This window comes from Micromesistius poutassou (assembly GCF_964030765.1).
Source record: "Micromesistius poutassou genome assembly, chromosome: 11".
NCBI lineage: Eukaryota > Metazoa > Chordata > Actinopteri > Gadiformes > Gadidae > Micromesistius > Micromesistius poutassou.
The window spans coordinates 4,210,779-4,236,028 of record NC_140281.1 but is presented as its reverse complement, the minus strand read 5'-3'; the positions used below and the strand labels follow the sequence as shown (position 1 = coordinate 4,236,028).

General features: G+C 38.7%; 1 protein-coding gene and 1 long non-coding RNA gene across 2 annotated transcripts; both read right to left on the bottom strand.

Annotated features, from left to right (window-relative positions):
• Window positions 1-9,924: 9,924 nt before the first annotated feature.
• Window positions 9,925-13,953, bottom strand: LOC311355103 (uncharacterized protein; the record flags this gene model as incomplete). The annotated part of the gene is made up of 13 exons (XM_084474837.1): window positions 9,925-9,932; window positions 10,462-10,528; window positions 10,651-10,722; window positions 10,868-10,945; window positions 11,098-11,163; window positions 11,272-11,418; window positions 11,540-11,599; window positions 11,724-11,972; window positions 12,097-12,164; window positions 12,259-12,352; window positions 12,462-12,734; window positions 12,853-12,953; window positions 13,845-13,953. 13 exons carry the CDS (start codon window positions 13,951-13,953, stop codon window positions 9,925-9,927), a joined length of 1,392 nt encoding a protein of 463 aa, XP_084330963.1.
• Window positions 13,954-14,892: 939 nt separating this feature from the next.
• On the bottom strand, window positions 14,893-16,230 carry LOC311355807. Its single transcript, XR_014637531.1, has 3 exons — window positions 15,659-16,230; window positions 15,360-15,505; window positions 14,893-15,281 (listed from the first exon to the last, which is right to left on the bottom strand). It is a non-coding gene; the product is annotated as an uncharacterized lncRNA (long non-coding RNA).
• Between the last annotated feature and the right edge of the window lie 9,020 nt (window positions 16,231-25,250).

The window sequence follows — 25,250 nt, the reverse complement described above, 5'->3', positions numbered from 1 at the left end:
TGGAATCCCTTCATGGTCATACATGGTTATGTAAAAACAATCAGCAGGACACCACAGGGAATCGAACCCCATCCCAGTAAACCAGGAGTACCATTACTAGTGTCTTTTTGCTTTTTGATAATACATGAAAGGTAAAGCAAAAACTGCATCGGCAATAGCATTTAAGTGTTTACAATTCTAAATATGCCATAGTTGCATTTCTTTTGGGATATTTAATATAGATTACTTTAATGTCTGCAGTTATTAATAACTGTTGTATAATATAAATAATTATCAATTCTTTTTTTAAGTTACAAATGCTGTAGCCAATGCAGAAACGAAACCCTTTGATATTTAACATGCAATACAACAAAATATATAATTCATAAAACATCATTTCATTTACATTTACATAATTAATAAAACATATATACATTATATATAAACATTCATAAAACACAATGGATGACAGCAACATGACACTATTCCACACACTCCATCTCTAAAACACCACGCCTCGCCACAACTTCAACAACTCTATAGAAAAACTGCTCTCACTATACACAAAGGAATGTACAATAACCACATCTTACACTATAACAACTCAATTTCCTGCACCAAAAAACACCACTACTCCAGCTTAATCACTGCCAATCAATACAACTCCAAGTCACTTTTCTCCCTACTCCACAATACCACCAAACCCCAGGACTCTCTCCCCTCACCTCTATACAACCTCCTCATCAACAACATCCACCATACCCTTGGATCAATGCCTCACCTCAGCACCTCCACCGACCTTACACCACCTACACTCATTCTTCTCCATCCATCTCCCCACTATCTCAGAAAACATAGGGCTTATTACAGACATTATTATTTCATGATTTGATTCACATTAAGATAATTCATAGTTTCATGATTTTACATTACAATAATTCATAAAGCATGATTTCATTATTTTATTTTCATTAAGATAATTCATAAGCCATAATTTCTTTTTTTTAATTCATATTAACGTAATTCACGAGCCATAATTTTTTTAAAATCCACATTAAAGTAATTCACAAGCCATAATTTTCGTATTTTATTCCCGTTAACGTAATTCATAAGCCATAATTTCTGTATTTTATTCGCAGTAACGTAATTCATTAGCCATAATTTTATTCCCATTAATGTAATTCATAAGCCATAATTTCATTCATTTATTCGCATTAACGTAATTCATAAGCCATAATTTCATTCGCATTAAAGTCATTCATAAACCATAATTTTCATATTTTATTCCCATTAATGTAATTCATAAGCCATAATTTCCGTATTTTATTCACATTAATGTAATTCATAAGCCATAATTTCATTAATTAATTTGCATTAAAGTAATTAATAAACCATAATTTCATTAATTTAATCGCATTAAAGTAATTCATAAGACATAATTTCCATATTTTATTCGCATTAACGTAATTCATAAGCCATAATTTCCGTATTTTATTCGCATTAACATAATTCGTAAGCCATAATTTCATTATTTTATTCGCATTAAAGTAATTAATAAGAAATAATTTCCGTTTTTTATTCGCATTAACATAATTAATAAGCCATAATTTCATTATTTTATTCGCATTAACGTAATTCATAAGCCATAATTTCATTCGCAGTAACGTAATTCATTAGCCATAATTTTATTCGCATTTAAGTATTTCACAAGACATAATTTCCGTATTTTATTCGCATTAACGTAATTCATAAGCCATAATTTCATTATTTTATTCGCATTAAAGTAATTAATAAGCAATAATTTCCGTTTTTTATTCGCATTAACATAATTAATAAGCCATGATTTCATTATTTTATTCGCATTAACGTAATTCATAAGCCATAATTTCATTATTTTATTCGCTTAACGTAATTCATAAGGCATAATTTCATTATTTTATTCGCATAAACGTAATTCATAAGCCATAATTTCATTATTTTATTCGCATTAACGTAATTCATAAGCCATAATTTCATTCGCATTTAAGTATTTCACAAGACATAATTTCCGTATTTTATTCGCATTTACGTAATTCATAAGCCATAATTTCATTATTTTATTAGCATTAAAGTAATTAATAAGCAATAATTTCCGTTTTTTATTCACATTTACATAATTAATAATCCATGATTAAATTATTTTACTCGCATTAACGTAATTCATAAGCCATAATTTCCGTTTTTTATTCGCATTTACGTAATTCATAAGCCATAATTTCATTATTTTAATCTCATTAACGTAGTTCATAAGCCATAATTTCATTATTTTATTCGCATTTATGTAATTCATAAGTCATAAATTCATACAAATAAATAAATAAATTCATACAAATAAATAAATAAATTCATACAAATAAATACATTCATACAAATAAATACATTCATACAAATAAATAAATTCATACAAATAAATAAATTCATACAAATAAATAAATTAATTAATTAATCCTTATTTCATTCACATTAACAGTTATTCAAGTAGTCCCTGCTCTAAACGCCTAGATGTAAATGAACATAGAATCCCTTCATGGTCACTGAAATATGTCGGCACGACAACAGCCTGTACATCATAATGTGATGTTTTCACATACACATGATCAATTAATGTGCCTTTTTCAGTTGTAGCTTGTTTGACTATTTGGATGAATCCTTTATCGATCATGAATTTGCAGACAGTTGATGATTTCAAAATGTCGTCATTGAAATCTCCCATGACAGCAATTGTGGTACTCTGGTGATTTAGCCAATCAAGTACTTTGTCAAGGTTTTCTTTGAACAATGTCATGGTATATGATGGTGGGCGATAAATAACTGCCATTAATATATCCTGTGTAGTGCAGTGGTAAACCAAACATTCTAAATTTACAGTTGGTACCTGGATAATACTGTACGCCAAATTGTCTGCACTATACATGCCAACTCCACCATGTTGTTGGTCTTGAATTTCTTTGAATAAGGAGTTGCTGCTATCGTACGACAGACTCCTTGGATGGTTGTGAAAAGCATAACCATCCAGTCGTACAGTTTCCAATGAGGAAGCTGCCGGCAACCATGTTTCAGTAACAGCAATACAGTTAAGCTGCAGATGCTGTGTACACAAAGCCAAATCTGTCACATGTCGAGTCAAACTTTGCACATTCATCAAAAACACATTAAATGGTGGTGTAGTGAAATTACTACCTGGAATATTAGTGACCAAGAAGGGAGGCATGGTTGCAATTGCATCCTGAATTGTGTCTTTGCAATATATTGCTTTCTCGTTAAAGTCCTGAATAACTAAACCCGAATAATCTCTAACGCGACTTAGAGCCACATATGCTTGACCAGCTGCAAAGATTTTCTTTAGCGAAACTACCGCTTTATCTACAGTAAGTCCTTGTACTTTATGGACTGTACAAGCCCAGGCAAGCCTTATTGGAAATTGCCGGCGCGATCCACCGTGTTTGGTAACTCTTTCCTCTTCTGCTTCAATGCCTGTGGAAAGCATTTCAACAGCAGAGGAAAATGAAGAGCAATTCCTCCTTTTGGTTCCAATTTGATGATCATCAAACTTTACGTAAATGGTCTTTGGGAACCTATCATCATTAGGTGGATAAACGATGTGTGTGACTATTCCACACACACCATTCACTAAACCGTCATCGCAATCCAGATTTTTCAGCAGCATGACACGAGCACCCACTCCCAAAAGCAGGGTCTCTTGCAGACATGTACTGTATGATAGGGTATGATGTCCTTCCCTCAGCTCAAGCTTGCCTGTTTTCTTGCTAGTTACAAAATCTTTTGCTTCGATCGTGACATATGCGGGACAACTCTTGAATAACTGTTGAATGTTATGCTCATTTACTTGCCGGTTCGTTGGGAAAATGTGTAAAGCTGAGCTCACTTCACCAGTTTCGCAACGCCTTAATAATTTAATGTCCGAAGACAGCATGGGGGTCCCTTTCACACGACATCTAACCCTGTTCAACAAATCTGCAAAAACACCATCTTTTTGACGGACAACAGTTTTCAGTTCCACTACCTGAAAATGAGTCCACAAACCGACACTAACATCCTCTGAATACAACGCTTTCCCTTTCACTGGAGGCAATTGATAAAAATCCCCAACTGCAATTATGCTAACGTTTCCAAACGGGGAATAGTCACCAGACTGTTTAATTTGTCTTAAACGTCCATGGACGTAGGCCAATAGGTTATGATCAACCATGGAAATTTCGTCGATTATCAAAATCTGCAAGCTACTATATTTAGCACGTAAAGAATTGAGCTTCGCCTCACCCAGTGGAATGTAAGGCAACCGCACATCTTTACCAATGCTAAATGAACTGTGAATAGTACCTGCGTGTAAATTGTGTGCAGCTATCCCCGTAGGAGCGGTTAGCAAAACGCAAACATCGTCCGGATTGCGACAACCTCGTGACAACAACCTCATTGCCTCGTACTGCACAGCTCTTATTAAGTGGCTTTTACCGGTCCCTGCACCACCTGTGACAAAAACCTGCAACGCTGCTACCTTATCTCCATTCACCTTACTCAAACACCACTGCCTAATCCGGTAAAAGACAGAGAGCTGGGTCTCATTAAGAGATCTAATCAACGCCAAGCCATCACTCCTGCACAGTACATTCTGTCTCTTCTCCAAATCACCAACTTGTCTGCTATTAACCGCTAAATCCGGAATAAATTCTACAGGCCCATCTGAAGCTTCTTCAGTCTCCCTACGCTCTTCCAAACACTCTAAACGCTCCTGCTCTTGCTCCGGGCAGAGCTCACCCCAGGCATCCTCTAAAACCACATCACTGTCTACCGAATTCCGTATGTCATCTAACTCCTCAGCATTAATTTCAAACCTCCTGCGATTCAAATCCACTATCGACTTCACTGAATACAACAATCCATCACTCAATCTAACATGACCACGACTATGAAACTCTTCAAATGTTTCAAAACCTGCTGGCCTCAGGTGCACATCTAAACGAAAGGGTAAAAACAACTGCATAACACTCTGGTAAAACAATTCTGGATTCTTTGTTTCTGAAAAGCGCGCATAACGAATAACTGCAGGTTCGGAATGCGTTCTTTTCAGAATGAATCCACAATTGTTTTCCAGTTCTATCCTATTGGGAGACCGCTCCGATTTACTCAATATGCGGTACTCCGAGGCAAATGTCGCCATACACATGTCATCAAACAAACTACCTCTTGGCCTATTCCTATACCTATCCACAAGACTAGTCATCCACATGTCCTCTGTGCTAAGGTCATTGGATGATGCCTTCCGTTTTAACACTGATAAAGGCAAACTCATTCTAACACTACTCTCCCCAACTGGAACAAATACAACCTTCCTCGAACACTCCCTCAAATGCATTCCTGTCAACCTATACACAGACTCTTGGGCACACACATCTCTATTATGCAAATACACACTTCCTAACTTTTTAAGGGCATCCTTAGCACTACTATTCCTATCCTTAGCAGATTCCCTCTGCGCATTCCCTAACAACAATCCTATCTCACGCTCCGCCTTGGAAATATAAGAAATAATGTACACTACACACGCATACGCGTCTACCACATACTGGATATCAATATTCGCATTCCAACATTTTAAGACCGGTTTGCTATATTGATTGATCCAAACCTCACTAGTTTCCCTGCTCAAAACAACACTCGTCTTCCTAGCACAAATACCATACGCCAACTCAAACACCCTTTGGTCTACCTGTAAATGATCAAACAACTGCTCTACACTGTCAAAACTGAGATTGTCATCTGAAAGGGCCTCTTTTATTTTGGTTATAGTGCGCACTGCCATTTTTTTTTGTTCCAATTTAGTCTGTTTCCTAATTTGACATGCACATTCTGACAATGTCAGTGCCCCGTCTTCTTGACATGTGCATGTTTTGTCCTCCTCCTCCTCAATAGGCGGGCGAGATATAAAAGTTCTCGCAGACGGAGGCTTAGGGAAATTAAAACGACAAACAGTTCCATTTTTCTTACATGTTTTTGAATGCCGTTTGGAATGCTTTTGCACAGATGAAACTATGTCCAATAGTGTCTCATCCTGTGCGGGTAATTCACATGTTATGTAATTATCTATAAATTGAATTACCTCTTCATCTGTATTTCTATCAATGATTGGCGCGTTTTCGATCCAAAACAGGCAGTGAACATGTGGTGAACCACGCTGCTGGAATTCAACCCTATAGAAGTAATCCTTAATTTTCCCAATAGGGTTAGACGGAGACATCAAAACCTCTTTCAGAAAACAATGCCACCTAAAATCAAACATCCTCGCCGCAGTAACCGGATTACGCCTCAAAAGCTCACACCTATCTGCCCACTCCAGCTCTTCGGCCGTCTCCGTCCTACCTTCCTGCTTCAAAATACTAGTCAAAAGATTCTTCCACCGCATGTCGGCAGAAGAAAACGAACAAAACCACGTCGGGATACCCAGCTGACGGACACAAGCTAACAAATCACGCTGCACGCCCTGCCAAAATGATGGGGTACCTCTAATAGGTTTAAGGAAACGATACCCATCGTCAAAATGTAACAACTGCTTCAACTGTTCCTCATCGTTCAATACACTAGTGCTAATCTTTCTAAATTGCCCTCCTTTCCCCTTCCGCAATGCTATGGAGACATTTGACACTACTTGCTGAACCTCAGACATATACTGAGCAAAAAATATGTAATCTAAATTTTGTGCAAACCTACCATCAGCATGTAAAATACGATTATTAAAATAACGGCACAAAGTTAGGCGGTCAGGTCTGCCGTCGTGGTATGTCGCAGATCCTGTCGGAAACAACACCGGGAAACATTTTGCTTCATTTGAATGATCAGACAACAACTTGACAGGACTGTTTCCCTCTGCTGGAGCCAAATTTAATATGTTATCTAAATATTGATCAAGTGCTTCTTGACCAATGTCAACAGGCATAAGACAAGTGTCTTGAAACATACAATGCTGTTGTCTGTCATGCAGAAGCTCATCTTCCTCGGCATTGTTTCCATTACCATGTACTGCTATGTCATCTACTGCCACACTCTCTTGTTGTCTACAAAAGTCATTTATCCACACTTCATTGAATTCTATATCCTTATAATGTGCATTATTCCGTTTAAGATACTGCAAAGCCTGCTTGATGCGCATACTATCAACATACTGGTACTCATAATGCCCTTTGTATGTGAGCTTTCGCTTCAATTTAACGGGTAACAAAGACCCAGCCATGTCAGAACGTGGTAGCAAATTGCTCGTCTGCACAATATTAGCAGGAACACACGTCACAGGCCCATGGACGCCATTTTGCCCACCTTTAGGCAATGCTAGTATCTTCATAAACGGAATATGCAGTGCGATTAAATGTTGCTCTAAATTATTCAGGCATGCCAATTCTGGGGGAATGTGACACGTCTCCAAATTATTTAGAGCACACTCTGGTGGCATTTGACCTGTAGTAATTTTATGGTGACAGCTAGAACAAATCCACAACTTTGCCCTAGCTGTATCTAACCACTGACAAGGCAACACACAATCTGCACTACATTTATGCAAATATGCTTCACTAATACATTTTCCTGCAATTTCAGTTATTTTTTCACTTTTACTATAATCCTTGATGCTACAAGGTGAAACTTGATTCCTAAACAACTTTCTAAAACACACACAGCAGATGAAATCCGGGCCATCATTTACTTTAGCCAAAAAGTGCTGCATAACTAAATCAAAATCATTCAATGTTGCTTTTATATGTTGCCTTCTCAATTTATTATCTGCAACAACACGCTGCCTATGCTGACTATTTTCATGATATTTAGTTTTACTCATTTCCTTTTTTGTGTCCCTGTGATACTTATTTATACGATATTTAGTTTTATTAATTTCCTTTAATGTGTCCCTGTGAGTCTTATTTATACGATATTTACTTTTACTAATTTCCTTTTTTGTGTCCCTGTGAGTCTTATTTTTACGATATTTACTTTTACTAATTTCCTTTAATGTGTCCCTGTGAGTCTTATTTTTACGATATTTTGATGTACTCATTTGCTTTACTGTGTCCCTGTGAGTCTTATTTTTACGATATTTTGATGTACTCATTTGCTTTACTGTGTCCCTGTGAGTCTTATTTTTACGATATTTTGTTTTACTAATTACTCTCAATTTTTCCTTGTACCAATTTTTTCCGTGATAATTCATTTTGATCCGTTCTATAAATTTTTGCCTCTTTTCCTGATATTTTATTCTATTTTGTAATTTCTTTTTATTTACAAAATGGTTAGACCTACTTATGGATTGGGCTTTTACCGATTTTACATTTTGTTCAATAACGTCTACTTTAGTTTCTGAAATTGAGGATGCAACCGAAGTTAAATTGTCTGCACAAGCCCTATGTTTTCTGAGATTGTAACTAGACCCACCCCCTTTGCAATACCCATAGCAACACTGCATGTTTGGCTTATGAACACAAACAACATTCTCATAATGATTACCGTTACAATTCTCTAAATAAATTCCCTGATCTGACAACGACTCCAACTTACAACTATATTCAAGCCAGCGACCACCACAGTAAGTAAAAATACTAACTCCCAACATATCTGCTGCTGCTTGAATCTCCACTTCAGTGGCCCAACTACCAACATACGCCATTTTTGAAACTGTGAGATATTCCTCCATCGAACTATACTCACTTCTCAAAACACCACCATTAGCTTTCAAATGCCTAACTACAGCTAGTCTAATTTTCCTATGATTCTTTTGTGTACCACACACAGACTGACTAACTGCTCTAAAGAAACAATTACCATCCCCGACTATTTTCCCATTATTACAAGGAGCACCCAATGGACCAACTTGTGTAGAAACTAGATCTGCCTCCTCTGAGTCAACATTTAACTGATTGCACAGAGTTTCTACAACTTCCCCAGAAAGCGGCTTAAATTGGAGGCCTTTACTCAAAACATCACCTACAAAAACAACATCCGAATCATCATCACCCTTCCTAAACTTCTTTGATGAACACCCACTCGGTGAAGCTTTACGCTTTACACTCGAGCTAACCGTTGCTTCTACTTTTAAACTGGACCTCTGGAAAACACTAACACTAGCTATCTCAAACGGTTTGGGTGGTTTTAATCCTGTCGCTAACTTGCAGATGTGCTCAAAAACATCATCTAAGCACGTGAAATACAGTACAACACTCTTCCCTTCCCCGTCCACCATCCCATCTGCACTGCGCGCATGCGAATCTACAATAGCAAAACGTCCACCTTGACTTATGACTGCACATGTACTACCACCTAATGTAAGAAAACACGTCTGATACTTTACCAACATCTTTAACAAACCAGATCTGAGACTGATGACAAAACCACAATCAATCAGCTCACCTGTCACCACATCAACATGGCCACAAACATGTTCCCCATATTCAAAGTCGAAAGCGTGTCCATCGATAACAGAGTGTAGGGGCAAATCAGGAACACTAAGCAGTGGCGAATCATCGCTGGTGACATTGCTGTCCCTCAACCGATTGTAAAGTTGATCCCCCAAAAAAACCACCTTGTCGAGATTGTCTGTCTGCCACGAAAACACGCCATCAATGGAGTGTTTTGCTATGGCTACCAAACTGATAGCCATACACTGAACGCCAGCGTGGCGAAACCGACAATCTCCCTGATGGAAAGATCCCCTGACAGAACTCGATTTACTCGGTGAACTGCCACCCTCAACTACGGTTGAGACATCAACATCTACGAGCAATGTCGCACTGTCAATGTCTGAATCTACCCCCACAGACAGGCTGCTAATGGCATACCACTCTGCACCCAAAGACTTCTTAAGACTTTGAATATGCAACATCAGGTCGGCCAGGCACGTGTTAAAAACCGCTACAGACCTACCAATACCACATGGAACACCAGATACGTCACAACTACTACAATCAACTACAACAAAGTAACCATTGTGCTCAATGACAACACTCACCGCACCGTGCAGGTTCAAGAGACACAATCCATCAGTCAACAAAGGTTCCTGTAGCTTTTCGAAGAACACAGAGTCGTCTGAGCCGAAACCTCTGTAGACTGATGGACCAATGGCTACTTTCCACTTTCTGCCAAAAACACTGTGCTGTTTCAAGAACTCGCACAGATCACTATCAAAGCCACTATCCCTACTTGATGTACCTACAGAACTAGCCAACTTCTCACCTTCTAAACAAACACTATCGACATCTCGCGCACCCCATGTACAAACAGGGGCAATGACATGTTTAAGTGCGGCGACAACACTGCACGCAATTGACACGTCAGTCGTTGTCGCCGCCACTTTCCCACTACCACCACCTCTAACTATACTACCAGACACAACAGCCTGTGGCTTTCGCTCGTCACACCTGCAAGAGGGAGGGTTAGCGTCAACCTTACTTTGGATGAATCTTCTGCTGACCTCCTCCCCCTCCGGCACCGTCACAGCACTCGGAGTCGCGTCCCCCTAAAAATAATTAAGAAAATACATTAACAAAAGTGTCATTATCGCATTTGAGAGAACTTGCTAATCATATACAATAATTTGGAACAATTTGTTTGATCTGATTTAGAATATAGTGTACCAACCTCCTCCGCAGCAGTGGTAGGCGATGGCTCCTCCCACACGGCCGCAGCCACAGCACTAGCAGTCGAATCCCCCTAAAGAAATTAAGAAAATACATGAACAAAAGTGTCATTATTGCATTTGAGAGAACTTGCTAGTCATAGCAATAATTTGCTATGTGTATTACACAATATGTACATGCACATAGAATTAAACTGATTAAGGATAAAGCGTACTAACCTCCTCCTCTGCAACCACGTCCACAACGATGCCACGTGTCAGCCTGGGAGACACCCCAACGCTGGGTGCCGCCTTGACCTGTTTACACGAAACAAAACCATGTATTTTATTAATTGTTTTCAATACTTGCCAAAGTACTAAACAAGTAAAGCAAAGAAACTATTGCATTATCGGTGCCTACCATTTGTACTGCGCAATTCAGTGATTACATTAATGAAATAAAGACAAACCTGGCACAATGCAGGTCTCCTCTTGCAGGCCACACGTTTCGGACGTCGCTCCACCACACACCGTGTCTGATTAAAGAAAATCAAACACACTTTTAGAACATATAAAAGGAGTGTTTTAAGGGAGACAATACAGTTTTAAAAGACCTCAATCAAAACGTCACATTTTCAACTTACCTTTGTGTGTTGTGGAACGGCTGGGCAGTCAGGGCTCGAAAGATGAGCTGGAACCACGGCGTCCATCGCAGCCAACATGGCGGTGCTGAAGTGGACAGGATTGAGTGGGATGAAACAATCCTTCAGCACGATGGCACGTCCGTCCTCCTGTGAAATAAACACAGAAACAGAATATTAGTCACAATTGCTATTGAGTAAATCAATGTGCACAGATATACAAATCGATATACATATGTTAACAATTAACGTTACAATATATACTACAAACCTGATGCCGAACCACACGTCTCTTTGAGGGCCTGAAGAGCTGATCCGCAGATTGGATCCTCTGCAATGACAAATAACAATTATTTGATTAAAATGAATGCATGGTGAACATTTTTGAATTTCAACCATCAACTATTTTGCAAATATGAGTGGGGAAAAACACAAGTACTGTATGCCAATATTACCTTCTTGCCGTTCACCACTTCCATCCAGACATCGCAGGGGGGAGAAGAGGGAGAATCCCTCACAATCACCCTTGGAGGGGTGATTGGACCCGGCGATGCTGGTCGCGCCTGTGCCGGTGCTGGCACAGGCACGGGAACATCCGGCGCCTTTGGTGCTGGCGCCGGCACTGGCACGTCCAGTTGCGTGTAGGCAGCATGCCACAGCAACTCGGCAAAAATGCCCATGCCAGCCTCGTCGCTCAAGTGAACCTGAAAAGGATAGAATAATACACTCACTAACAATAACATCAACTTTCAATAAATAATACTATCAATTCAACTACAAATGAGTGTAAATCATCAACCTTCTTTGCACACAGTATATGCTACTTACACTATCCCTGACCCAGAGATTCAGGTCGCTGAAGGGGAAGTGTTCGAACGTCGAGTAGTACGCCATACCTAAGAAATGATAAATATATATAAATCATTCATATACTTACATATATCAACAAATAAAGTAAGCATGTAACATAAACATCTGTTTGAAACATACCCATGGACTTGGCCACAGAACGAAACTCCCGGCTCATGTGCTCCTGCAGCTCTGGAGCGACACTCAGGCGTGGAACGAAATCCACGACAAAAACCTTGAAAGACAATGACATTCCATTTAAACACATGTACGCTGTACTGCAACACGTCATGAACGCATTTTAAGAACTGAACAAAATACACACAATCAACTAAATTACTTACATTCTGCCAACGCTGACTTGCACTAATCAAGAGCTTCCCAAACTCTTGACCAGCCAATTCATGAGTAGTGCTGGTGGTCAGGTTGTTACCGGGGGCCAGGATGCAGACTGCATCAGGTGTCCGGGGTAGCGTAGCGTGGACCAGCTCCGTCCTAAGATGAGACGCGCTGGCCCCAGGGGTCGTCATGATCCCAAAGGAAAGCCTTCCCTTGGAAATCCCGACCGTTCCATCGGCAAAGGGGCGCAGATGGGAATCCCCTATGATAAGAACAAACTGAAAGATAGAAAAACCTATTTAGAAATCATGTTTTTCAATTTAAAAAAAAAAAAAAAAAATTAAAAATTATTAAAAAAAAAAAAAATTATTAACACATTCTTAAACAATCAATCACCTTCTTATCAGCCGAATGCGCAGGAACGAAGAGCTTGTGTGTCTTGCCTGACACAGACACCGGGTACTGGGTCACACGACGGCGTGTCCCTGTACCACGGCCTATTCACAGAAAGAAGTATATTAGTATTTATAAAACGGATGGCTTAAATCAAGCAATCTGATTGGTTCCCAACTGTTGTATATTGAGCATATACACACAGCTATGACGCCCGTTTGGTTCACAGAGTTCAGTATCACTCCGCGCCTAACTTGAACTGTTGTTTATTTATATATAAAAGCAATAGAATAGTTCACTGAAGCCTAAAAACATGTTGATTGCTGGAGAGGGTCGAAATGTTGTAAAGCAATAGGCACACGGTGAGTGAACTGCTCGATAGTATTGAGTATTTGGTGTAAAATACACATACTGTACCCCTGAAATCTCCAATAAAGACGTTATAATACAGTATCAAAATAGGCTCCCAGTATTCTTACGGTGTACATGGAGTGAGTAGTGGTGTAAAATAACATGTTTCTGTAGTGGGAGCATCGCTTGATAGAGGCAGTCGGTCAACAGATTAAATACGCTACCAAACACATAAGGTAGCACTTTTTGATAGGGTAGCATGATTCTATAGATTCTGATACTGTATTATAACGTCTTTATTGGAGAGTTAAGGGGTACAGTATGTATATTTTACACCAATACTACACCGCGGATCAATAGCGTCGTCATGCGCATGCGCAGAACCACTAGGTAGCAAAATCACCAGAGTGAAGGGGGTCGCCGTCCCTCCGCGGCGCGGCGGGATGGACAACGCCCCTTAACTGTGGTATAATGACCGTATACCACAGCCTGGCGTGATCTATTGCTTAAATATAGTATATACTATATTAGTAATAATATTACTCATCTAGATTACACAAATATTGACCTCATTTACAATTTCAAAAGCTTCACTGTGCACATAGAACTTGATGACAATGGAAAAAACCCAACTCCCTACTTACGTGCAACAAACTCGGGACGGTCAAACGACAGTTCCACGTCGACGGGACGTAGGGCTGCCTCTCTCCTCTTGGCCGCCTGAGAGAGACGGTACGACTTGCCGCGAGGCATCTAAAGACATATAAACAGAATATGCGATAATACGATTAGAAAAAGCGAATGAAACCTGTAATGAAACATACTTGCATCTTAACTACCACACGTTTAAATGGAATGATAAATGAAGTATGAGAAATAAACTCACCGTCGTTCCAAGGAGGATCAAGCGTCCAAGTAAATCGATAGATAGATCGACGGATAGATAGAGAATAGATAGATAGATAGAATAGATGGATAGAATAGATAGATAGAATAGATAGATAGAATACTACTAGTAGTACTAATAGTAGTGATAGTATACCTGAAAAGGTATTAAACTATCAAGCACACTCTCTCGATTGAAATATCTCTGTGTAGAAATATTTCGCACAATCGCTCTAAACCTTGCAATAAAACACAGCTCCGAAGCTCTGAGTCTCAAAGAAGGCGACAACTGCCGTTCGGACAATCCTTTTATAGCCTACCTGGCGTCACACACATTTGAATCACAACAGCCAATCGCAGCACAACATCAGCCAATCACGACACAGGGATTCAAATAAGCCAATCACAAAACTGTCAACAAGCTCTTGTTTTCGCGCTGTCCACCATCTTGTGTATGCTGCTCCGCGACTCGTAGTACTTCCGCTCTGAGACGGTGGCCGCATTTGTAGTCAGGATGATTTATATCGTTAATCTTAGTATTGTTTAGCATCTAATTTTGGTTTTTGGTCTGTCTGTTTTATAATGGTGTCTTGTTAGCCCTTGTGGGCTGGGCATGCTGATGCATGACACAATAATAATAAAAAATACTAAACTAAACTCTAGCGTCAGTGGAACATAATACGTCAATGCCACCTCCATCTTGGGGCGGCCTAACCACCCACCTGAATGAATGAATGTCGGTCTTCTGTCCCATCGACGTCTATCTATGATATCTAGTCAGTATACATATATGAGCCAATGCGACGTCTACTCTTTAGAATGTCTATGATAGCTGTTTAGCAAATCACACACTATAAATATGATAGAGAAGCAGAAACAGGGCGAGTAAAATCAGCTATTTTAATATGTTGAAGAAACAATTAACATATGATTAGGCTATATATAAATACACACATAGCCTACATAATATATATATTCTGGCAACTCCGATAGTCGGCGGGGGGGTTCTCAAATCACACGCACAAACAGGGTTGCAGTGCAACCGTTTTTATTTCATGCAACTCACAAAAAAAGGAGAATCATAAAGCAACACAGGTTATTCCCCAGCGGGCCAAACAACAAGGGAAAGCGTCTCCGAATCGGGTCCGTCCGGGAGGGTGGCGTGGCTCTCGCTCCCGGCTTCCCCCCGCTCAGCGCTGTGGGAGAAAAGTTCCAGCGTCAGTGCGCTATGTGGATATCGGTGCCTTACCCCGACTGTCTTCCACTCGACTTACTCCTCGTCTCCAACGTGCCCGGTCCTTAAAACCCCTCTGCCGTCTTGCTCCCCCAGGTGATCCCAATGTCCCCGATTGCCCTGGTTTGCTGGATGAGCCCTCCATGGCACGTAGCCTATCTCCCGGAGCCGCTCGGGGTGCTGGCGCTGTTCGTCCACGCCAGACAGCGCGGGGTTGCCACAATATATATATATATATATATTATATATTATATATTATATAAATATAACTTGTGAAACACACACACAAGCAAGTCCGGTTGTCACACTGAGTCCGACAGCTGAAGTGTACTGACTCACGTGTTGCTTGTTGCTGTCGTGCGGTGAACGGGGGGCGTTCAAAGACCGTCGGAAAGTTGAATTAGTAAACAATAGCCGTACCGACACTTTCGGGTGGCAGAACGCGAGTGGCTACCACTGACCTGAAGCCAACCAGCCGGCTGTAAACATAGACACATAGTCAAAAAACGAAGAACATAGTGTGACGTCATGGTGAATCGTCGACTCACCTGTTGCTCTGTTGTCGTGCGGTAAACGGGGGACGTTCAAGGACCGTCGGAAAGTTGAATTGTTTTCAAACAGCCTAGTAACGCCACTGATACACAATACATACACACAATACACAGCTGCACAGTGCTCCGAGATCTTGTTAGGGACTGAGGCAAAACTGGAATTACATCAATTCGCGAAAATTTTTAAAAATGCGCTTCTTTAAAAGTGTGCTTCTTTAAAACTGCAATTCTTTAAAGCTGTGCTTCATTAAAACTGCGCGCAGTGATGAACGGGACCTCGTACTCCGACATCTTGTTAGGGACTGAGGCAAAACTGGAATTACATCAATTCGCGAAAATTTTTAAAAATGTGCTTTTTTTAAAAGTGTGCTTCTTTAAAAGTGTGCTTCTTTAAAAATGTGCTTGTTTAAAAGTGTGCTTCTTTAAAAGTGTGCTTCTTTAAAACTACAATTCTTTAAAGCTGTGCTTCATTAAAACTGCACGCAGTGATGAACGGGACCTCGTACCGGCTTGCGGCCGCGTCACGTGCCGTCGTAACATGTGCACACTTGTCAGCGCACATGTTACAACGGCACGTGACGCGGCCGCAAGCCGGTGCGAGGTCCCGTTCATCACTGTGCGCAGCCAGAGGCTCAAAATCACTCAGCAAAGACCGTAATAGTTATGAATATGAAATTCACAGGACACGTGTAAACTGGTGCCTTTAGCTCACATACCAAAATTCGTATTTGTCATGTTTGTAGCGGCCCCTACAGGAACTTTAAAAAGCAGCCCCTGCGCCACGTTTCACCAATATGTATGAAAATCGGTGGGCAGGTATAACGTGGCAATACCTACAGAAAAGCCCATGCCCCAAAACCCACCGGAAGTCGGCTAATTGCATTTGTATTTTTCACTTTGGGCGGCAAAGTTCACTTTTGCGCCTTGTATTTCAACAAACTCCTCCTAGGGAATATATCGAATCTGCTTCACAATTAGTCAGTACAGTCAAAAAATGGTGCTCAACCAACGCCGTGTTATTTGTGACTGGCCGTTTAAAATTTGTTGGCTTATTTTCGCTTTTTTCACCTTGTATTTGAACAAACTCCTCCTAGGGAATTTATCGGATCTGCTTCACAATTGGTCAGTACAGTCAAAAAATGGTGCTCAACCAACGCTGTGTTATTTGTGACTGGCCGTTTAGAATTTGGTGGCTTATTTTCGCTTTTTTCACCTTGTATTTAAACAAAATCCTCCTAGGGAATTTATCGGATCTGCTTCACAATTGGTCAGTACAGTCAAAAAATGGTGCTCAACCAACGCTGTGTTATTTGTGACTGTACGTTGAAGGGCGTATCCGTGGCGTGCCGTCAAATTTACCCGTTTTCAATGGAATTTTGTCACTTTTTCACCTTTCACATTTCAACAAACTCCTCCTAGGAAATTTATCTCATATGCTTCTACAGATTACATAAGTTCACAAAAGATTAAAATTACATAAGTTCGCGAAACATTAAAATTAAAACAGCGGGCAGTGATGAACGGGACCGAGCACCGGCTTGCGGCCGCGTCACGTGCCGTTGTAACATGTGCGCTGACAAGTGTGCACATGTTACGACGGCACGTGACGCGGCCGCAAGCCGGTACGAGGTCCCGTTCATCACTGCGTGCAGTTTTAATGAAGCACAGCTTTAAAGAATTGTAGTTTTAAAGAAGCACACTTTTAAAGAAGCACACTTTTAATTATTCTTCTTTTCCTTTACACTCGACTGCATTTTTCCCCCCCTGCACATATTCGAAAACTCATTTTTATTTGGTACATTTGGTGGGACTGCTGTAAAATTTGATATTCTAGCCGTCAAATTCACATTGGCCCCAAGGTGGCGCTATACCAACTATGCCAAAATTTCAACGTTTACACAAGCATAACTCGTCACTGGTTGGACCTACACCCATGAAACTTTTGCCACACATGCAAAACCTCATGATGAACAAATTTGCAGATACTAACTTAGCACTTCCGGTAGCCAGATTTCCCGCCATTTTGAATTTAGTTAAAAACAGTCAATTCCCCAAGGATCCCAGGTTTTTCGACTTTGACAAAAATCCTTTGGCACATATCATCTATGGCCCATTATCTTCAATTTGACATAAGGATTAGTCTGTACACTAAAGTAGCAAGTACCCATGAGCCATTGAGTTCGAAAAGGGGTGTGGTTTTTACCCAAAAATTGGCAAATTGCACATATCTACATGAATTGGACTCCTATGATCTTGGACCCCTCTACTAAAGTTGTTCAGAATCAAATTCTGAACAAGATAAAGTCAAAAAAATTTCGAATGGGGCGTGGCTTCAAAATGGGCGTGGCCTGTTACTAAAATAGCCACAGTTCATAGACACAATGTTTCATTTGAGCGGGACCAACTCAGTGGCCTTTGGGGACCAAAGTTCTAACTGCTCAAGTAAAATTAAGTCGATTGGAAAAACAACATGGCCGCCAGAGGCTCAAAATCACTCTGCGGAGACCGTAATAGTTATGAATATGAAATTCACAGGAAACGTGTAGACTGGTGCCTGTAGCTCACATACAAAAAATCGTGGTTGTCATGTTTGTAGCGCCCCCTACAGGATCTTTAAAAAGCAGCCCCTGCGCCACGTTTCACCAATATGTATGAAACTCGGTAGGCACGTACAACATGACAATACCTACAGAAAATCTTCTTGGACCCATGCCCCAAAACCCACCGGAAGTCGGCTGTTTTCTTTTTTAATTTGCACTTTTACCGGCAAATTTCACTTTTTTACCGGCAAATTTCACTTTTTCACCTTGTATTTGAACGAACTCCTCCTAGGGAATTTATCGGACCTGCTTCACAATTGGTCAGTACAGTCATGAAATGGAGCTGAACCAACGCCGTGTTATTTGTGACCGTACGTTGAAGGGCGTGTCCGTGGCGTGCCGTCAAAGTTGGCCGTTTTGAATTCCGTCGTCTTATTTTCGTTTTTTTCGCCTTGTATTTGAACGAACTCCTCCTAGGGAATTTATCAGACCTGCTTCACAATTGGTCAGTACAGTCATGAAATGGAGCTGAACCAACGCCGTGTTATTTGTGACTCTACGTTGAAGGGCGTGTCCGTGGCGTGCCGTCAAAGTTGGCCATTTTGAATGGAATTTTTTCACTTTTTCGCCTTGTATTTCAACAAACTCCTCCTAGGGAATGTATCTCATCTGCTTCTACAGATTATATGAATTCGCTAAAAATTCAAATTAAAACTGCGCGCAGTGATGAACGGGACCTCGTGGCAGCGCACATGTTACGAGGTCCCGTTCATCACTGCGCGCAGTTTTAATTAGGGACCGAGCAGAACCTGCAAGGTCCCTATTGTTTTTGATCCGATTATTATTATTATTATTATTCTTTTCCTTCGTCTTCGACTGCATTTTTCCCCCCCTGAACATATACGAAAAGCCAATTTTACTTGGTGCATTTGTGGGGACTGCTGTAAATTAGATATTCTATGCGTCAAATTCACATTCGCCCCAAGGTGGCGCTATACCAACTGTTCAAAAGTGCAAACTTCGCACTAGCAGCACGCGTCACTGGTTTGACCTACACTCATGAAACTTTGCACACACATGCATATCCTCATGATGAACAAAAAAGTCTCTTGAACTGAAAATTTCCGGGTTGCCAGATCTTCCGCCATTTTGAATTATGTTAAAAACAGCAAATTCCCCAAGGATCCCAGGTTTTTCGACTTTGACAAAAATCCTTTGGCACATATTATCTATGGCCCATTATCTTCAATCTGACATAAGGATTAGTCTGTACAATAAAGTTTAAAGCTCCCATGAGCCTTTGAGTTCTAAAATGGGTGTGGTTAAAAATTACTCAAAAGTTAATTGCTCATATCAACATCAACTTTCACTCCTATGATGTTGACCCAGATACAAAAGTTGTTCAGAATCAAATTCTGAACAAGATAGAGTAAAAAATAATAATTATGGGGCGTGGCTTCAAAATGGGCGTGGCCTGACACTAAAATCGCCACAGTTCATAGACGCAATGTTTGATTTGAGCGGGACCAACTCAGTGGCCTTTGGGGACCTAAGTTCTAACTGCTGAAATCAAATGACGTTGATTGGAAAAACAACATGGCCGCCAGAGGAGGGTAAATCACACTGCGGAGACCGTAATAGTTATGAATATGAAATTCACAGGACACGTGTAGACTGGTGCCTGTAGCTCACATACCAAAATTCGTGTTTGTCATGTTTGTAGCGCCCCCTACAGGATCTTTAAAAACCAGCCCCTGCGCCACGTTTCACCAATATGTATGAAACTCGGTAGGCACGTACAACATGACAATACCTACAGAAAAGCCTCTTGGACCCATGCCCCAAAACCCACCGGAAGTCGGCTGTTTTCTTTTTTAATTTGCACTTTTACCGGCAAATTTGCACTTTTACCGGCAAATTTCGCTTTTTCGCCTTGTATTTGAACGAACTCCTCCTAGGGAATTTATCGGATCTGCTTCACAATTGGTCAGTACAGTCATGAAATGGAGCTCAACCAACGCCGTGTTATATGTGACTGTACGTTGAAGGGCGTGTCCGTGGCGTGCCGTCAAAGTTGCCCATTTTGGGTATTTTTCACCTTGTATTTGAATGAACTCCTCCTAGGGAATTTCTCGGGTCTGCTTCCAAATTGCTCAGTACACTTCAATAATGTTGCTGAATGAATGCCGTTCTATTCGTGACTGTACGTTGAAGGGCTTTGAACGAACTATGGAGAAGAAATCATGTGAATTTCATCTGAAATTTGTGTAACAGTACGTGTTGGAGATTGTTATTTGTATCATTGTTAGTAGTAGTTATAGCATACATTTACTCATACTTATATCACCAAGAGCAAACAGCATGCAAGACCTTTTATTAGTTTCATCATTTTATTCACATTAACATAAAACACATATGACATGCACATTATCAATGTCCCTGTTCTAAACTCCTAGATGTAAATGAACATAGAATCCCTTCATGGTCATACATGTTTATGTAAAAACAATCAGCAGGACACCACAGGGAATCGAACCCCATCCCAGTAAACCAGGAGTACCATTACTAGTGTCTTTTTGCTTTTTGATAATACATGAAAGGTAAAGCAAAAACTGCATCAGCAATAGCATTTAAGTGTTTACAATTCTAAATATGCCATAGTTGCATTTCTTTTGGGAGATTTTATATATCTTACTTTAATGTCTGCAGTTATTAATAACTTGTATAATATCAATGATTATCAATACTTTTTTTAGTTACAAATGCTGTTGCCAATGCAGAAACGAAACCCTTTGATATTTAACATGCAGTACAATAACCTATATATAATTCATAAAACATCATTTCATTGACATTAACATAATTCATAAAACATGATATAAACATAATATATAAACATTCATGAAACACAATGGATGTCAGCAACATCCTAGATGTAAATGAACATGGAATCCCTTCATGGTCATACATGGTTATGTAAAAACAATCAGCAGGACACCACAGGGAATCGAACCCCATCCCAGTAAACCAGGAGTACCATTACTAGTGTCTTTTTGCTTTTTGATAATACATGAAAGGTAAAGCAAAAACTGCATCGGCAATAGCATTTAAGTGTTTACAATTCAAAATATGCCATAGTTGCATTTCTTTTGGGATATTTAATATAGATTACTTTAATGTTTGCAGTTATTAATAACTGTTGTATAATATAAATAATTATCAATTCTTTTTTTAAGTTACAAATGCTGTAGCCAATGCAGAAACGAAACCCTTTGATATTTAACATGCAATACAATAACATATATAATTAATAAAACATCATTTCATTTACATTTACATAATTAATAAAACATATAAACATAATATATAAACATTCATAAAACACAATGGATGACAGCAACATGACACTATTCCACACACTCCATCTCTAAAACACCACGCCTCGCCACAACTTCAACAACTCTATAGAAAAACTGCTCTCACTATACACAAAGGAATGTACAATAACCACATCTTACACTATAACGACTCAATTTCCTGCACCAAAAAACACCACTACTCCAGCTTAATCACTGCCAATCAATACAACTCCAAGTCACTTTTCTCCCTACTCCACAATACCACCAAACCCCAGGACTCTCTCCCCTCACCTCTATACAACCTCCTCATCAACAACAACCACCATACCCTTGGATCAATGCCTCACCTCAGCACCTCCACCGACCTTACACCACCTACACTCATTCTTCTCCATCCATCTCCCCACTATCTCAGAAAACACAGGGCTTATTACAGACATTATTATTTCATGATTTGATTCACATTAAGATAATTCATAGTTTCATGATTTTACATTACAATAATTCATAAAGCATGATTTCATTATTTTATTTTCATTAAGATAATTCATAAGCCATAATTTCTTTTTTTTTAAATTCACATTAACGTAATTCACAAGCCATAATTTTTTTTTATCCGCATTAAAGTAATTCACAAGCCATAATTTTCGTATTTTATTCCCGTTAAAGTAATTCATAAGCCATAATTTCTGTATTTTATTCGCAGTAATGTAATTCATTAGCCATAATTTTATTCCCATTAATGTAATTCATAAGCCATAATTTCCGTATTTTATTCACATTAATGTAATTCATAAGCCATAATTTCATTAATTAATTTGCATTAAAGTAATTCATAAGCCATAATTTCCGTATTTTATTCACATTAAAGTAATTAATAAGCAATAATTTCATTATTTTATTCGCATTAACATAATTTGTAAGCCATAATTTCATTATTTTATTCGCATTAACGTAATTCATAAGCCATAATTTCATTCGCATTTAGGTATTTCACAAGACATAATTTCCGTATTTTATTCTCATTTACGTAATTCATAAGCCATAATTTCATTATTTTATTCACATTAAAGTAATTAATAAGCCATAATTTCCGTATTTTATTCGCATTAACACAATTCGTAAGCCATAATTTCATTATTTTATTCGCATTAACGTAATTCGTAAGCCATAATTTCATTATTTTATTCGCATTAACGTAATTCATAAGCCATAATTTCATTCGCATTTAAGTATTTCATAAGCCATAATTTCATTATTTTATTCACATTAAAGTAATTAATAAGCCATAATTTCCGTATTTTATTCGCATTAACACAATTCGTAAGCCATAATTTTATTATTTAATTTGCATTAAAGTGATTAATAAGCCATAATTTCCGTATTTTATTTGCATTAACGTAATTCATAAGCCATAATTTCATTCGCATTTAAGTATTTCACAAGACATAATTTCCGTATTTTATTCGCATTAAAGTAATTCATGAGCCATAATTTCCGTATTTTATTCACATTATCGTAATTCATAAGCAATAATTTCATTCACATTATCGTAATTCATAAGCCATAATTTCCGTATTTTATTCACATTTAAGTAATCCATAAGCCATAATTTTATTATTTAATTTGCATTAAAGTGATTAATAAGCCATAATTTCCGTATTTTATTTGCATTAACGTAATTCATAAGCCATAATTTCATTCGCATTTAAGTATTTCACAAGACATAATTTCCGTATTTTATTCGCATTAAAGTAATTCATGAGCCATAATTTCCATATTTTATTCACATTATCGTAATTCATAAGCCATAATTTCATTATTTTATTCACATTTAAGTAATTCATGAGCCATAATTTCCATATTTTATTCACATTTAAGTAATCCATAAGCCATAATTTTATTATTTAATTTGCATTAAAGTGATTAATTAGCCATAATTTCCTTATTTTATTCACATTAAAGTAATTCATAAGCCATAATTTCCGTATTTTATTCGCATTAAAGTAATTCATAAGCCATAATTTCCGTATTTTATTCGCATTAAAGTAATTCATAAGCCATAATTTCCGTATTTTATTCGCATTTATGTAATTCATAAGTCATAATTTCATTGTTTCATTTGCATTTCATAAGCCATAAATAAATAAATAAATTCATACAAATAAATAAATTCATACAAATAAATAAATAAATTCATACAAATAAATAAATTCATACAAATAAATAAATTCATACAAATAAATACATTCATACAAATAAATACATTCATACAAATAAATAAATTCATACAAATAAATAAATAAATGTATCCTTATTTCATTCACATTAACAGTTATTCAAGTAGTCCCTGCTCTAAACGCCTAGATGTAAATGAACATAGAATCCCTTCATGGTCACTGAAATATGTTGGCACGACAACAGCCTGTACATCATAATGTGATGTTTTCACATACACATGATCAATTAATGTGCCTTTTTCAGTTGTAGCTTGTTTGACTATTTGGATGAATCCTTTATCGATCATGAATTTGCAGACAGTTGATGATTTCAAAATGTCGTCATTGAAATCTCCCATGACAGCAATTGTGGTACTTTGGTGATTTAGCCAATCAAGTACTTTGTCAAGGTTTTCTTTGAACAATGTCATGGTATATGATGGTGGGCGATAAATAACTGCCATTAATATATCCTGTGTAGTGCAGTGGTAAACCAAACATTCTAAATTTACAGTTGGTACCTGGATAATACTGTACGCCAAATTGTCTGCACTATACATGCCAACTCCACCATGTTGTTGGTCTTGAATTTCTTTGAATAAGGAGTTGCTGCTATCGTACGACAGACTCCTTGGATGGTTGTGAAAAGCATAACCATCCAGTCGTACAGTTTCCAATGAGGAAGCTGCTGGCAACCATGTTTCAGTAACAGCAATACAGTTAAGCTGCAGATGCTGTGTACACAAAGCCAAATCTGTCACATGTCGAGTCAAACTTTGCACATTCATCAAAAACACATTAAATGGTGGTGTAGTGAAATTACTACCTGGAATATTAGTGACCAAGAAGGGAGGCATGGTTGCAATTGCATCCTGAATTGTGTCTTTGCAATATATTGCTTTCTCGTTAAAGTCCTGAATAACTAAACCCGAATAATCTCTAACGCGACTTAGAGCCACATATGCTTGACCAGCTGCAAAGATTTTCTTTAGCGAAACTACCGCTTTATCTACAGTAAGTCCTTGTACTTTATGGACTGTACAAGCCCAGGCAAGCCTTATTGGAAATTGCCGGCGCGATCCACCGTGTTTGGTAACTCTTTCCTCTTCTGCTTCAATGCCTGTGGAGAGCATTTCAACAGCAGAGGAAAATGAAGAGCAATTCCTCCTTTTGGTTCCAATTTCATGATCATCAAACTTTACGTAAATGGTCTTTGGGAACCTATCATCATTAGGTGGATAAACGATGTGTGTGACTATTCC